Genomic DNA, 16,019 nt, shown 5'->3' on the forward strand with positions numbered 1-16,019 from the left:
ACCGGGGGCATCCCCAGGTGCTGGGGTCTTCCGGGGGAGTTGGGGCAGAACCGGGGGCATCCCCAGGTGCTGGGGTCTCCCGGGGGAGTTGGGGCAGGACCGGGGGCATCCCTAGGTGCTGGGGTCTCCCGGGGGAGTTGGGGCAGAACCGGGGGCATCCCGGGGTGCTGGGGTCTCCCGGGAGAGGGGGGCAGGACCGGGGGCATCCCGGGGTGCTGGGGTCTCCCGGGGGAGTTGGGGCAGAACCGGGGGCATCCCCAGGTGCTGGGGTCTCCCGGGGGAGTTGGGGCAGAACCGGGGGCATCCCCAGGTGCTGGGGTCTCCCGGGGGAGTTGGGGCAGGACCGGGGGCATCCCTAGGTGCTGGGGTCTCCCGGGAGAGGGGGGCAGGACCGGGGGCATCCCGGGGTGCTGGGGTCTCCCGGCAGAGGGGGGCAGCCCCGGCTCTGGCCCCTCCCCGAGCGCGGGGCTGGCACGGAGACGCCCCGGGGTGCGGGCGGGGGCTGGGTGCACGGTCCCCGGGGCGCCCCCCGGAGCCGCCCCCTCCCGCTGCCCGGTGCCTGCCGCGCGCTGCCCGGTGCCCCCCCCGCGGGGGCGGCGGGCCGGGATTGGCGGGGCGCCGCGGAGGCGCCGCCCGGCCCCAGCAAGTCTCCAACTTTCTTCCTGCCTCCCCTCGCCACCGCCTCCCTCCTCCGCCCGCCCTGCCGCGCTCCCTCCATCCCGGGAGCCCCGCGGAGCCCCGCGATGCTCCGCTGCCGCCTGCCCCTGCTCGGGCCCTGGCTGCTGCTGCAGGTACGGGGGGGCCGGGGGCGATCGGCCGCACCCGCCCGCGGGCGGCAAAGTTGCTGCTGCCGCCGGGGGGATGCGCGGTTCCTGGGGGGTCGTGCAATTACCGGGGAGGGTGGTACAATTCCGGAGGGGGTCCGTGCCATTCCGCGGGGGGGACGTGCAGTTCTGGCGGAGGGGGTCGTGCAGTGGGGGGGGACGTGGAGTTCGGGGGGGGTGGTGGTCACGCTGTCGCGCGGGGGCTCAGGCAGTCACGGAGGTAGCGGACAACTGGGGGGGGGCTTGTGCAATCCTGAGGAGGGGGTCGTGCAATCACGGGCGTTCGCAGGCAGGTGAATGGGAGAGTTGTATGGCGGGGGGGCACGGGGCAGGGATTGCACAGCGGCGGGGGTCCTGCTTGCCCCAAGTTGGAGAGGGCTCGGGGCTGTCCCGGACTCTGCGCGGGGGGTGCGGGACACCGCGCTCGGACATCGGGCGGAGTTGGGGGCCGGGGGGCCCGCGGGGCGGGGGGAGCAGCGGTGGGTCCCGCCGTCGGTGCAGCCCCCGTACACACCCTGGTTGCGAGCCGCCCCCCCCGCTGCAGAGCGCTGAAGGCGCCGTCTGGCAGGTGCGGGGGGGGGGGGGCAGCGAGACGCGCAAGACGGAGCCGCGCGTGAGCGTGGGGGCGGCCGCGCGTGGGCGGGTCGGGCCCTCTGCCGGGGGGGGGGCTCTGCGGGGGGGGCTTGGGGCCCCTGTGCACCGTGGGGTGCACTTGTCCCGCACCTGCATCACACCTGCGGGTGGGAGCAGCAGGCACGGGCCTGCAGCGGGGGGGGCAGGGTGAGTCCCCCCCACCGGCCAGCTGTGCTGGGGAGTCGGGGGGGGGGCCCTGCTGCACCCCGAGCAGAGCTGGGGCGACAGAGGTTTCCCTGACTCCACCAACGGTGTGAGCACTGAAACCACCTGCAGAGGTGATGCCTCATTTCTGTCCTGACTTGGTGCGGGCTCAGCTCCAGCACCAGCGTGGCCTTCACCTCTGCCGAGGGGGGCATCTCCCCGTCAGCCCCACCCCCCTATCTTGCCAGGGTGCCCCCTCAGCCTGGCGCATTTACCCCAGGGACGGGCTGGCCTTGCCGAGCCAGGCGGGGGGCTTTGCCTGTTCCTGCCCCTTTGACGGTCTGGATGTTGAGGAGAGGCTGCAGATGCAGAGACACCCTCCCCACCCGCAGAGCCCTCCCTGTGATGTCCCCCGGTCCCAGATACTAGATGCTTCCCAAGGCCACTCACCCGTGCGTGTCCCCCCTCTGCCACATCCTCTTGGAACCCAGTGATGCTCCCCTCCCCAGCGGGAGCCGCCGGGTTTGGGGGTTACAGCTGCATCTGGTGGCAGCGTCTGTGGTGGTCGTGAATGGGGGGATTTGTGCCCCCCCCGGCCCTGCCGGGGGGGCCGGGCTCATCACCCAGCAGATGTGATTTCCTGACACTCCATTTTTACTTTCTGTGTTTCATGAATAAAATCAAACGAGTCAATTCCCTGTCGGGAATTGGATGCACATCAGGGGGACACCCCCCCTCCGCACAACCCTACCCCCCAGGCGAAGGCTCTTGCAACTTGTCTCTCTCTGGCATGCTCGTCTGTATGTATCTAGATGGATAGATGTGTGTGTGCGTGTGTCTCTGTGTGTGGGGGTGGCTCTGCGTGACCCCCCCCCTCCCCGTGTCCATCTAACGCAGAGCATCTGTCGGTGCTGGAGCTGCTTCAAGACAAATGGTTTTGTTTTGATGAAATCAGGAGCAGGGCGCTGCCCCTGTCCCCCTCCCTGCCTGCACAGGCAGCAGCGGGGGGGGGGTGAGGTGGGGGCTGGTGGGCCGGGGGGAGCGGGCCTGTCCCAGGGCATGGGGTGGGCACACGGGTGCAGGAGCCTCCTGCCGCGTGCGTGGGGAATAACCCCGGGAGATGCTGAAGGGGCAGCGAGCCCCAACCCCTCTGCGGTGCGGGGCTGGGACCGGCCAGCGGTCTGCGGGCTTCCTGGCGTGGGGTCAGGGTGCCGGAGGGGCCGGGCCCGCACAGCTGCGTGCCCAGCCGGGTCCGAGGGAAGGGAGATGGAGCGGTTCCTGACCCCTCACTCCTCTGTTGGGGAGAAACTTTCCCGGCCCCGCTCGGGGGACAGGAGGCAGTCGGAAGGGCGGGGGGCCCCGCCGGCTGCCCCCGGCCCCAGTTGCTGCACTGGACCTGAGCTGCCTGCCGCATCCCCCAGGGCCAGGGTCGCGGTGGGAGCGACGGGCGAAGCGCAGATGTGGCTGCCTCCCCGGGGCCATCACCTGGCGCAGTGGGGGCCTTCGCCCCCGCGGTGTGTGTCTGTGGGAGCGTTCCTGCTGCGGGAAGGACAGACCCCCGGGATGTCTCCCCGCCACGCTGTGTCTTTGCTGATTGTCCCTGCTGGGTGTGTGTTTTGCCTGCATGCGGGTGTTCATCTCCCTGCTGGGATGGACAAGCTCTCCCGGCCCAGCGGGTGCCCATCTCCGCTGTGTGTGTGCAGATCACCTCCCCCCGGCCCCCCGCCCTCCATGGCTGCTGCTGCCCAGGACTGGCCTTCTCCTTCACAGCGCCTGGGCTCGGGATGGCAGCGCTTGGGCAGGAGGGAGAGATGCTGCCCAGGGCTCCCCGCAGGTGATCTCCCTGCCTCAGCCTTCCTCAGGCTGCTGGTTTATGTTTATGCATTAGAGTTTTTCTGTGCGTTGAGCATTAAATCTTGGGGGTCCCTTAGAGTAGGGCTGACCTGGCTTCCCGATGGTTTGGGTCCCATCCAGCCCCCCCAGGTGCACCCAGGAGCAATGGGAGAGACCCCCGGGGCAGGCTGGGCATAGCTCCTGGGCGCTTCCTACAGCTGTCCTTGGGCTCAACGAGACGGCTATAATTCCTCTCTGGAAGGGCAATTCCTGGCCCGCAATCTCCTGGCCTTCGCGGGAGGTGGATGCCAGCCTTAGCCCCGTGGTCCCAGATGCCCAGGTGACTGCATGATCCACACCAGGTGCTGAACAAGAACCAGCAGCAGAGAGGGGTGGCATGCCACGGGCCCCAGAGCGGGCAGGAGCAGACGGATGCAACCAGGGTGCAGCCGGGCTGCCTGGGAGGAGAGCAGGGTGTGGTCGCTCCGCACAGCAGCAGGGCTGGAGCTGGGACACCGGGTGTCTTTCCTCACCCCTGCTCTGGCCCCACTGCCTGCCTGTGCCTTTGCAGGAACGTGCCTCCCCGGCACCATGCCTCGGTTTCCCTCCTTCCTGGCAGGCGGGAAGGTGAGATAGCAGGTGTCTTTGAAGCACCTGGAGTGTTGCTGGCAGGTTCTCCTTCCTGGATTAACCCTTCCCAGGAAAATTCTGCCTTGCAGTGCCAGTGGCCATGCCAGCAGGAGGCTGGTGGCATGGGACACCAGCCTCTGGGAAAGAAACTCACCCTGCTTGGTCCCCTTTCCCTTGCTGTCACCCAAGAGCTGTCACACATCTACTGGGTTGTTGGCTGACAGATGGCTTTGCTCTTAAGCAGATGCTGCCAGCCCTTTTGGTGCAAGGACACCCCTATTCACCACCACCCCCCAGCTCCCATTAATGGGGAGAATTTAACCCTTTCATGGCTCCAGAGACTTAGACCTCATTTGGGGCCAGGGGAGGGCAAATGGCATTTGGGTGGTGGCACAGACCTGCAAGCACCTGTCTGGCCAGGGGTCCCTCTGGGCACAGAGCTGCAGGGACTCGCTCCGGCAGGACAGTGCCCAGATGGTACCTGCTGGGGCCCGGAGAGCAGCTCTGTTGTGTCCCCCCTCTCCCGGTTCCTGCAGATCTCCAGAGCTGACCATCGTTGCAGCGGGTGCTGTGTGCTCAGCATGGCTGAGCTAATCTATTGCCAAACAAACACACACTGTTATTCCGAAAGAAGGTTTCCAAGCGACTCATTTCCCTTTTTTTAATAACTCTTCCCTGTGGTGCCCTTTGCACCCTGAGCTGGGAGATTCAATAAGGCTGGAGCCTGGAGCGTGGCGCAGCTCAGCCTCCCGCCAAGCGGGGGGAGCAGCGGCTGGGGAGGGGGGGCACCCAGGGGTGCCCCCCGGCCAGACCCACTCCTGCTCTTCCACTGTGTTGTTCTGGCTGAAATTGGGGCCTGCTTTATTGCTTTCCCCCCCCGCCTCTTGTTTTTAATAGCCAGTTTTCTGTCGGGCACTGACAGGGGGGCTGGGAGGGGGTGGCCCAAGCTGGGACAGTGAGGCAGCCGGCAAAGCAGGTGCTTCCCTCTGCAACAGCAGCCCTAAACTGAGCGCCTGTCAGCCCCACTGCTGATCACACCCATGCCAATTAACACTCCCAGATTAATTACTTTTGCCCCCCTCCCTGTAGCCACAGCTCCTCCTCCCGGGGAGCCAAAGTCCCAGCAGCTGGTGGCCCAACAGTGGCTCGATGCCGTCCTGAGACCCCGGCAGCCAAGACCTCCCCCCCCCCCCGCCCTGGCCAAGCTCCAGCATCTCTGAAGAGCTGCCTGGCTCAGCCTTCGCGCTCGGGCGCTGAAGGTAAATGGCCCAGGAAAGATGAAGCTTCCTCTCCAGCCGCTTGGATTGCTACTAAAGAAATAATCACATCCCTGTGCTCGTGTTCCCCCCTCCCTGCCTTTTTTCCTGATCGCTGTTGCAAAAGGAAAGTCATTGTGGAAATGAGCGCCCAGCCTGCAGAAATGATCAGCTGCAAAGAGCCTGCAGGGCCTTGCGCTCGCAGTGGGATTAATTTTCCCCTCCCCAAATAAATCCCCATCAGACCCTGTTGCTCACACAGGGGCTGACTGCTGTACACCCAGGGCACGGCAGGTTGCTCAGCCCAGTGCTGCCAGCGGCACAGACCCCATCCGACCCCTGTGGCTGTCCCGGCAGCTGGCTGGCCTCAGCGGGTGTCACGGTGGGCAAAGACCCTGTCATTCTTCCTCCTGTCCCCCCAGCACTGGGCAGCGGAGCCTCTGTCCTCAGCTCCTTGGCGAGCAGAGCGATGCTTTACACTGTGTTGCCTGGCGCCTGCTTGGGACCGGGAGCCTCGGCAGGGTGGTGCGTGCAACGCGGGGCTGAATCCAGCCCCCGGGGATCACGAGGGTGCTCCCAAAGGACGGTGGGCTGCAGGGGACCCATCGTCCCCTACGCCTGGTGGGAGCCAGTGCCCACAGTGCCCAGCTGCGGCAGGGCACAGCCCCTGTGACCTCAGGACGGTGCAGCCCGAGGGGACCTGTGGCCCCAGCGATGCCCTTGAGAGTCCCCTGCACCCCTGGGTCTCGGAGGGTTTTCATCAGCCTCTGCTGCCGGGGGGGATGCGGGGGACAGCCATGTCCCTGCCGCTGCTCCTCCCTTCCTTCTCTTCCTGGGGAGAATAAATCCCAGCTGGCGCTGGGAATGTGCGGGGGGGGGGAGATGGGGGCGGGGGGGGCTGGGGGTGGCACAGGTATGGGGTCCCCCCTGAGGGTACAGCCCCGCATTTGCCCCTCTCAGCGGTGACCTTCGCACCGGCCCTGCCTCATGGGGGGGAGGAGGGCATGTGGTGCAAGGGGGAGGGGGGGCTGGAAATGCAATTTATGATCCCGCCTGATACGATCTTATAAAATTTCCCGGGCACACTCGAAATTACATTTCCATAGCTCAGGAGAAGCGATCTCCTCGCACGCCGATACCTGCCACTTTTATGGCTACATTTATTGCAATAATAAAGTGAAATGGTGAGGCAAGGGGGTGGGGGCGGGCTGGGGGGGAGGAGAGGCAGCTGGGCAGAAGGTGGGGGCTGCGTCCCTGAGGGCCTGGGGTCCCTCTGGTTTGGGGGGGCCTCGGGGAAGCTGCCACCTCTCTGCACCCCCCAGAAAGACCTCACCCTCCAAAGAGCCGCGGCAGCTCTGGAGGGGTTGAGGGAGCCCCACAGCCTGCTCCACTGCAGGGAAACTGAGGCAGAGCTGCAGGGCCTGAGGAGGGGGAACGCAGGCATCCCGGCTGGGCATCCCTGGCTGCTAGGGATGTGGGAGCGACCTGGGACTAGTCCCTGCCAGCTCTGCTTCTGTTTCCCCACACGCCATCCATGTGAGCAGCCCATGTCTGCACACTCCTGCCCATGCCGAGCCCCGGTCCATCCCGTGCTGTGGCAGCACAAGGGGCTCAGTTGAGGGAGCCGCGGCCCCGGCACCATGGCTCGTTCTGGGCGTGCAGCCACGTGCTGGCCAGGGAGTAGCCCCTCTCCCCAGTGACCCCAGCCCCTTCTGCTGCATCCCTGCACAGCGCCCGGTCCCAAGCCGGGCGTTGCAGGCAGTCTGGGCTCCGGCTGGCTCCGGGCAATGCTGGCAACATGCTGCCCGGGCGATCAGGATTCAATTTCCTCTGCGCCCATCAGCCTGCGTGTCCCCATCCCTCCCGCCGCCCCCATGCCCTCTCGCCGCTGGCTTGTGCACACCCGCCTGCACACCCCTCTCCCCCTTCCCGCTCCGTTTATCTCCTCATTTTCTCATTCATTCTCCTTTCTTCCTTGAGTCCAATGAGTCACACAAGCCCTGAATCCTTTGCCTGGTGCTGTCTCCTCCCTTCTATTATATTTTTTCCTTTGCTCTTAACAGCACTTTTCTTTTTCACCCGTGGGGGGAGAGACTGGGGATGTACATTTTTCCCTGCTCCCCCCCAGCCACCTACCAGCTCCTGTCTCACCATGAAGCCCTTAAAAGTAATAAATAAATAAAACAACGGCTGAGAAAAGAAAAGGCAGGAAACGAGTGACAGGGAAAAGGAACCAAAACGAAAGAAAGAAGAAGGAGGAAAAAAAAAGTCCTACTCGGGCTATGAAATATTTATTAGCCAGCGTGTGCCGAGCGCGTTAATAAAGCTGCAGCATTTGCATATTTTTTCCGTCTGCAAGGAGTGAGGTGTCTGTTTAGGGGGTGAAGGCAAACGCGTCTGTGGGAAGCCGATTTCTCCCGGCCCTGCACAGGTCGTGCTCCCACACAAGGCGACACCAGCCCTTGGTCGAGCGTCGCTTCGGGCAGGGGTGTCACTGGGAGCAGGACCTCAGTGCAGCTCCCATGGGTCCTGCCATGGGCTGCGCATGCAGGGTGGGTGCCGGCAGCTCCAGCAGCCCTGCAGCGCTGTAATGACCCAATGGTGGATTTGTCTTCGGTGAGCTTGTCCGGGCTCTCCCCCCCGCCCAGTGGACGTGCTGGCACTGGGTTCGCCCATCCTGGTGCTGGGGTTTCTGCAGCCGCCTGCCCGCTGAGCTGTGTTCGGGTGTGTGCAAACTGCTGGCAGTTGCAGCGGCGGTACGGAAGAAGCAGAGGAAAAGACTGAGGAGACCTTTGGGAGGTCACGCTGAGCTCACCTCCAGGGCAGGATTTGTCCGGCTGTCACCGCGACTCTGCGTGCATGTGTGGCAGGGTGGCTGTGCATGAGTGCATCCGGACTTGTCCCTGTCTGTCACCTGCTCAACCCCTCGGTGCCTGGGATTGGGGCAGGTTCAAGCATCCCCCGGAGCATGACGCCCTTTCGCCCCACCACATCCATCCTGCCCATTGTGCTGGCGGGGCACCCGGTGCTGCTGCCTGTGGCTGGGTGGGGGTCCTGGCTGTGAGCACGGGGTGGCGGGAGGAGGGGGCTGAGTGACACCAGGGGACTGCAAGGTGAGAAGGGGATGGGCCATGTGCAGGCAGTGGGGGGGGTCCGGCTGTGGGGCAAGCCGCTGTCTGCACAGATGTGGGGTGGTGTGCCCTGCGTGGCAGGGCCGGTGCTGGCTGTGCCAGTGAGGGTGGCAGGGGGCACTGAACAGAGCCAGCCCCCCCTGGGTGCCCTGGCCCTGGAGCTGCTGGCCAGGGATGAGCTTTCAAGTGTCTTTGAGGTGGAAGTCAGTGGGACATGCGGGTCGCTGCTGGGGATAGCCGACTGGGTTTCTTCTCTTGCCCTTGGGAGTCTGAGAGGGGGGCTCTGCCCTTCCTTCCAAGACTGTCCTGCACCCCATTCCTGCACGCCCTGCCCATGACACCCCACGCCTGCCTGGCAGCCTGCAGCCCTCCCCCATAACCCCTGCTGGGCTGCGCTCCACTGCCATCCCCAGGGCCCCCTCACCTGCCCCACTCCCCGTCCTGCAGCCCTGTCCTTTTGCCCTTGAGTCCTTGCCGCCGGAGGAGCAGCATCCTCGGTCACAGCCTCCCCAGCAAGGGACGGGCAGCCAGGCTGGGTCTCGCTTTGTGCTTCTGGTCTGCGGCCCCCGGGCTCCTCCCAGCTCTGCCAGCACCCTGGTCCCAGCCCAGGTGTCCCTAACAGCAGGTTAATTCGTTGCCCTGGCACCAAGGAGCCATCACCGCAGATTTGCCTCACGGGGACCTTCATTAGCAGCCTGCCACTCACCAGCCCCATCTGCACTTGCCGAGGCGGAGCGGCAGGCAGAGGCAGAGGAGGCAGAGGCAGAGGAGGCAGAGGCAGAGGCGTGGCTGTACCCCCCGACACGTACTGGGGCAGATGCGCAAGAGGCACAGGAACGCGTTCATCCCAGGGTGCTCAAACACTGAGGAGCAGAGGCTCCCCTACAAAGGCACACATGCACACCTTGCTTCATGTGTGCGTGTGTAACCGTGCATGCATGCACACAGATGTGCTCACAGGGACGTGCAGGACACGTGAAGGCATTTGTGCACCTTCAGCTGCACACAGAGCGGCACATGCGTACACGAGCAACCGCAGGCATTTGTTGCATTCACCTGCATGCTGCAGGTGCACACTTGGCCGGGTAGGCACTGGGCACCCTTGGTGCACACCTGCTGGCACCCATGAGCATGCACACTCGCACACAGACAGGGGAGCACACACATTCAGAGCTCACTGTGCGCTCTCGCCCACAGACAGTTGTTCAGATGTGTGTTGCACGCCTCAGCACGCTCAAGCGCGTGCTTGGGTCCCTCCCCGCAGCCCAGCAGAGCCCACCGCTGCACCGCGTCACCCTGCCACCGCATTAGCACCCGCACGGCGCCAGCGAGATAAATGGGAGCTGTCAGAGGCACCTTGTTTGCTGCTAACCTTTGGAAATGCCACACCGCCCCGGGCTGCGCTGTGCCGGGGGGAGCGGGCCCACGGGGATTGTTGCTCACCACCTCCAATTAATCTCCTTGCACTAACGAAGGCAACGGGGGTGACAGGGGAGAGACCGGCTTGACCCTGCGCCCATGGGGAGAGCTGGAGACCCCGATCCGTAGATCGGCGCCTGCTCTGTCACCAACCCCCACCAAGGCAGGGGGACGGCTTGGAGCCAGGTACGGAGGACAGGCTGGCTGTAGGGACAGAGCCTTTGGTGGGGCTTGTAGTGGGTGCTCTGCTTCTGGCGCAGGCAGGGGCTGTTTTGCCTTGAGATGGTACCCCCTCAGTCATGGCCCTGTTCTCAGGGTGCTGGAAGCTCAAGACAGCCCGCACTGGGGCACCCCGCCCCTCCCCACGCTGATCCGCTCCCCTCCACCAAGGTGACCGTGGGTCTCAGGGGAACAGCTGACGGCGCTTGGCCCTGCCAGCAAATGGGATGTGAGTGGTGATCACTGCTGGTCCTGACAAGCCAAATTGATGCCGGCACCAAGAGCCTTCCCAGTCCCTCCGCAGCCAGCCCCAGCCCTTCCTGAATCCTTGCCTGGCTGTTTGTGCACACGCGGAGTGTGACACACGGGTGCCTGCAGATGCATGGCAGCCCTGCACAGCCACACACACAGAGAAAAGTGCACAGGGGGCTTGAGAGCAGCAAAACCCTATATTGTTGTCTTGGGGTAATGCATGGATGCAGCAGCACATGCATGTGTAACAGTAAAAAACAAGCATACCAGACAAACACACATGAATGGTGCATTGCAGCTGGAGCCCAGCACACAGCGGAACCAGGCATGGCCCTCCTCTGGCACAAGGGGACAGATCCTGGCATGGCCAGGGAGGGAGGGGGCTCTGCACACATCCATGCAGGGCAGCAGGCACTGGGATCCCCATGTATACCTGTGAAGCGTGTCTGAGAGGTGCACGTGTGTGCATGCTGCACCCCAACCACTCACAAGCAGAAACATTAATATTTAACGCGAGGTGTGAGTGGGACCTGCCCTGAATGCCGACAGTGCTGGCAGGGTGCAGGGGGGGTGACCTTGGCTCCTCTCAGCACTGTCACGGAAGAGGCTTGCCATGGCCCCTCTCTATGACGCTTCTTGCCCGCAGGCTCCGAGACCCCTGGCTGGCCGGGGGGAGCTGTCCTCCTGGGGCTGCACCAGGGGCTGCGGGTAGTGAGGGTCTCCCCCATGCCCCCATGCTGCCCACGGCCCCGGACTGCGCTCTTGCTGTGATCGATAGCCCCGGCTGCATTGCCAGCAGCTGCCCTGCTCTGCAATTCCCTTTCATCCCTCAGTCCCCCAGCAGCTCCTGTGGAGGGACCTGGGGGTGGGTGGGAGGCTTGCCAGCCTGGCCCCTCGCCCTGAGGGGCTGGGGGGCACCTCTGTCCCTGCAGGGATGGGGCCCTTTTCCCCCGGGAGTGCCATTCCCTGTCCTGCCCATGCCCAGTCTGTGCCCCACAGGCCCTGGCCCCACCCTGCCCCATCCTCCTGCACAAGCCTGGCCTGGGGACTAGCAGCACTCAGTAATGCAAGGAGCTGGTGCCAGCGCCTCCTTCCCCAGTACGTGCCTGTCCCCACTGTTTCCCACTGCGTCCCCTCCCCACTGCCTGCCTGTCCCTGTCACTTCCCTGTCCCTACTGCATCTCTGTCTCCATCAATTCCCCATCACAGCCCCGTTCCCATCGCATCCCCATCCCCATTGCATCCCCGCCTCATGCGTTCCCATCGCATCCCCATCCCCATTGCATCCCCCTCACCACTAGCAGGGGATCATGGAAGGGAGGTGAACTGGAAAGGGAAACTGAGGCAGAGGGAGGGGGGCTGCGGTGGCTCACGTAGCACTGCTGGGGGGAATCAGCCATCCTGGCTCTCAGCCCTAGCTGAGATGGAAAGCCAGCACAGAGCTGAGAAACCTCCAGAAATCTTTCCCGGGCTGGTGGGGGCTTGGCCGGCGTATGCCTGTGTGCGCATGTTCCTCCACAGGCTGCAGTCTCCGCGCTGCTCCCTGTCCCCTCTCTGTGGGTGCAGGTGGGTTTTGGGGGCTCCCCTTCTAGCTGCAGGGTTACCGGTGCCCCTCGCTTGCCTGTGCTTATATCGTGGTGAGGGAGGCCCACGGCCTCCCCACGGTGGGATGCAGGGGGCTCCCGGGCTGACGAATAGGTACCAGTGGGATTAACGATGGAGCGTAGCTGGGGCAGAGGGGAGCAGCGGGCTTGCCGGGGCCACTGTCCGGTGTGTGTCCCCCCGGCAAAACGCTGCTCTGCTGTCTGGAGGGGGGGTGCTGGGGGCTGCCCTTCTCCCCCTCCCCCATTTCTCTCTCCATCTCGTGGTCCTGCCGCGCTCGCTCCCTCTCTCTTTGGCAGGGGAAGGCACCCAGCTTTGAAGCTGCGTTGAAATATAGATAAGGGCGAAGGCAGCAGCCGCGCTCAAAGAGATACTGGGGAGGGAGCCGGGGGATGGCCAGACCGGGGCAGGGGGCTGCGGGGATGCTCAGCCGCAGCTTCACACTGCACAGCCCCCTGTCCGCCCCCTCCCTGGGCTGGGCTGAGACCCCACAAATCCTCCTCCCCTGCCCACAGATCCCAGGGCCAGGCAGCCCCTGCCTGGACCGCCTGGTTCCCGGGGCAGATGCAGAGCCCTGGGGCAGAGTGGCCGGTGGCGGCAGCAGCAGCCCGGGCTGCCTCCTCTGCCAGTGTGGCACGGGCGAGAGTGAGCACATGCCAGGGCAGATTTACAGACTCAGCCTGACACACACAGCATTAGGGGGATGAGGCAGTAGATCCCGGAGAGAGCAGTCCGCAGCCTGGCTGGAGACTCCAGCTCGGCAGCTGGAGAGGAACGGGGCAAGTGCGGGGGCCTGTGGCCAGGGCAGCCCCCCTTGGTGCTGATCCATCCCTGGTGGGTGCCCAGCAAAGACCAGTCCCAGCACACAGACCTGCCTGGCCACGGAGGAGGGGGCCCAGGGAGCTCACCCCTCTCTGATGTGGGGCATGGGAAGAGCGCACTGCGCTCTGATGGGGAAACAGCGTTGAGCCATTCTGACCATGCTGCAGGGTGGCTGGTGCCAGGATGAGACCCCAGCAACAGCAGGCAGGAGCCATGCCCAGCGCCTCCTGCCCTCCCTCTAGCCTCAGTGACTCGGATTCAGTGCTGACGCATGCCTCAGTTTCCTATGGGGGCACAGCTCCCCCATGCTCCCCCCAGGCCCTTCCAGCTGGTGCCTCTGCTCGCTGCCCTCCTTCTCCTCTCCCCTCCTCCCCACATCCCTCTCGGGAAACAGGTTGTCCAGAGCAAAAACTGCCAGAGCAGCCCGAGCACCTGCCAGCTCGCGGGCGACAGTGATTGACGAGGCTGGGGCTGACGGAGCAGCATCCTGTGCACCGGGAGCAGCTGGCAGGGCAGGCAGGGGCACGCCGGGCACCTGGGTGCAGAGCCAGGAGCAGGCTGAGGGATGTGGAAGTGGGGGGGCAGGCAGGCTCAGGCAAGGGAGGGACATGGGACACATCAGAGACGGGGTCCCAGGGCTGAAGAGGTGCCAGCTGGCTCTGCTTACTGCTGCTGAGCCGCACCATGTTGGTCCTGGCAGGCAGACAGGCAGAGCGATAGCCGTGGAGAACCTCAGGAAGGGGACACTGCAGTCCCATCCTGGCTGACACCTGGTGAGAGGCAGGTCCCAGCCCCCTCGGTGCACGGAGTCCCTTTCTCGACCAGTGTGGCTGGGAGCGTTGCGTGACACCCCAACGCTGGCTGCATGTCCTGATGTGGCAGTGCCCTTCAGCACCTCCTTAACCAGGTTTGCAGCTTGCCCAGGTTGGAGAGACCAGGCAGCTGGTCCCCATCATGGCTCCCTGCCTCGATTTACCCCACCAGGAGAGGAGCTGCCTCTCCCCACCCTGTGAGAGCCCTTGCCAAGAGCTCCTGGCTCTGTGTTGGATGAAGGGGTGTCCCCATGCTGGTGCAGGGACCTTGCAGCTGTCTGGCGTTTTCCTCCCCTCCACTGCCCATCTTTTCTGCTTTTGCTGCAAATTCCCTCCCTCGCCAGAATGCAGTAAGTGACCCCAGGCCCCCCTGGCCCTGGCAGAGCGAGGGGCACCCGCTCATTCCTCTGTGCCCCCCTCTGCACATAAAGCACCCTACTCTTCAGCTGTGTCTGCCCAGTGTAATTATCCTGGGGGGCGGAGCGGCTGCCATGCAGCCTGGCAGGGGTCTCTGTAATTTCAGCTGCGGATCAGAGGGACTGGGTAATGCAATTAGGCTTCCCTGGCAGGCAGTGCAGGGCTCTGATGCCTGCCCCTCTCTGTACACGCTGCTGCCCCCCCACCCCCCTGCATTTTAATAGGCCTCATCTGTGGTGGGGCAGACAGTCATGAATTGTCCGGAGTCTTGCTTCTTCCCGTCACAGGGACATGGGTGATGCTGGAGAAGCAGCCCTGGCTCCTGGGGTGTGTCTGGGACAGGCCTGTGCGGAGCCAAGCAGGGGTTGGGGGTGGCATGGGCAGGGTGCAGCCACACTTGGCTCTGGGCACACCAGGGGTATGGTGGATGGGGGGCATGGTGCCAAAGGGGCGCATGGTGCTGGAGGGTTGCATGGCCACAGAAGGGGTGCAGGGGTGGAGAAGGGGTACACCGACACAGAGGGGTGCATGGGGACAGGCAGGAGGATACGTGAGGGGGTGGCAGGCACAGCTCATGCAGTCTCTGCCCTCTTTCCCCCAGACGGTGTGTGCTGGGGGCCACATCGCCAAGACCCTGGGGTACCTGGAGCTGAGCACCTCTGGCCTCCTCAAGGATGTCCCCTATGGAACCCTGAAGCCCCCAGTGCTCGACCCCAGGCGGCTGATTCCGGCCGAGCCCCCCCGGGGCGTGGAGACACCCTTGGGCGCCGCACGGAGCCCTTGGGACTGGCAGAAGAACCAGACGGTCGGGGAGCTGCCAAGCCCCCGTGCCCGGCGCAAGCCCTCGCTCAAGTCTGGGCGCACCAAGAAGATCTTTGGCTGGGGTGACTTCTACTTCAACATCAAGACGCTGAAGTTCAGCCTGCTGGTGACAGGGAAGATTGTCGACCACATCAACGGGACCTTCAGTGTCTACTTCCGCCACAACTCCTCCAGCCTGGGCAACGTCTCGGTCAGCATTGTGCCCCCCTCCAAGGCGGTGGGCTTCGAGGTGCTGGTGCCAGCCCCCCCGCCGCTCTCCCGCCCGCCCCCCCAGCAGAGCACCCTGCCCGAGGGGCGTCCGGCCAAGGCCCTCAACTGCCACGTGGAGTACGAGAAGACCAACCGGGCGCGGAAGAACAAGCCCTGCCTGTACGACCCCTCCAAGGTGTGCTTCACGGAGCACACGCAGAGCCACGCCGCCTGGCTCTGTGCCAAGCCCTTCAAGGTCATCTGCATCTTCATCTCCTTCCTCAGCATCGACTACAAGCTGGTCCAGAAGGTCTGCCCCGACTACAACTTCCAGCACGACAACCCCTACTTTGGCTGACGGCCGCGGGAAGGGGCAGCGGGTGCCGGGTCTGGAGGCGGATCGGGGGCCGGGGGCTCCTGCACCCCGTGCCAGCTGCACGGTGCCCCCCATCACCCCCGCACCGGCCCTTTCTTCATCACTGCAGCACCTACCCGGGGCGCGGGAGCGGGGCCAGGGGCAGCCTCTCCGGGGCACAGCCGGCACAGGGGGTCCCGGCCCCCCTGCCCACCACACTCCCATCCCTGCGGCTGGGCGGGGGGGTGCAGGTGTGGAGCGTGGCCCTGCCACCCCCGCCGCCGGGGGCTGGGCTGAGGTCCCTGGGAGCGTGTGGGTGACTCGGGGGGTACCACCCCACGGCATCGCCCGGGCATGTGTCACCCCCGGGGCGGGCGTGGGCAGCGGTGTAGCAGGGGGGTTTGCAGCGTGCTGGCGTGTCAGGGCGCTCGGGGGAGCTCAGGCTTCACCCCCTGCGCTGGGAGGGGGGGGTCGTCTTTCTGCAGGTGGGAGGTGGGTGCGCGTCTGCACGGGCACCTGTCCGGGCGTTTTGAGCCTTCCCGCCGCATTGGCCCCTCCAGGATGCGGCAGCGTTGGGGCCCCAAACCGAGCCCCCGGTGCCCCGTGGAGCCCCGTCCCCCCCCGCCGGGAGGACCCTGCCCAGCGCCGCCCCTCACCCG

The 16,019-nt window shown here is 65.1% G+C and overlaps 1 protein-coding gene across 1 annotated transcript; it reads left to right on the forward strand.

Moving 5' to 3' along the window:
* The first annotated feature begins 743 nt into the window (after positions 1-743).
* NXPH4 (neurexophilin 4) lies at positions 744-15,363 on the forward strand. The gene is made up of 2 exons (XM_059832777.1): positions 744-791; positions 14,596-15,363. The coding sequence occupies exons 1-2, from the start codon at positions 744-746 to the stop codon at positions 15,361-15,363; spliced, it is 816 nt and encodes a 271-aa protein (XP_059688760.1).
* The last annotated feature ends 656 nt before the right edge of the window (positions 15,364-16,019 follow it).

The sequence above is a fragment of the Gavia stellata genome, chromosome 36 (genome assembly GCF_030936135.1).
Source record: "Gavia stellata isolate bGavSte3 chromosome 36, bGavSte3.hap2, whole genome shotgun sequence".
Lineage (NCBI taxonomy): Eukaryota > Metazoa > Chordata > Aves > Gaviiformes > Gaviidae > Gavia > Gavia stellata.

Coding starts and splice junctions, on each gene's coding strand:
- NXPH4 (XM_059832777.1), top strand. CDS start 744: ATGCTCCGCTGCCGCCTGCCCCTGCTCGGGCCCTGGCTGCTGCTGCAG. Junction 792..14,595: donor GGCCCTGGCTGCTGCTGCAG/GTACGGGGGGGC, acceptor TCTTTCCCCCAG/ACGGTGTGTGCTGGGGGCCA.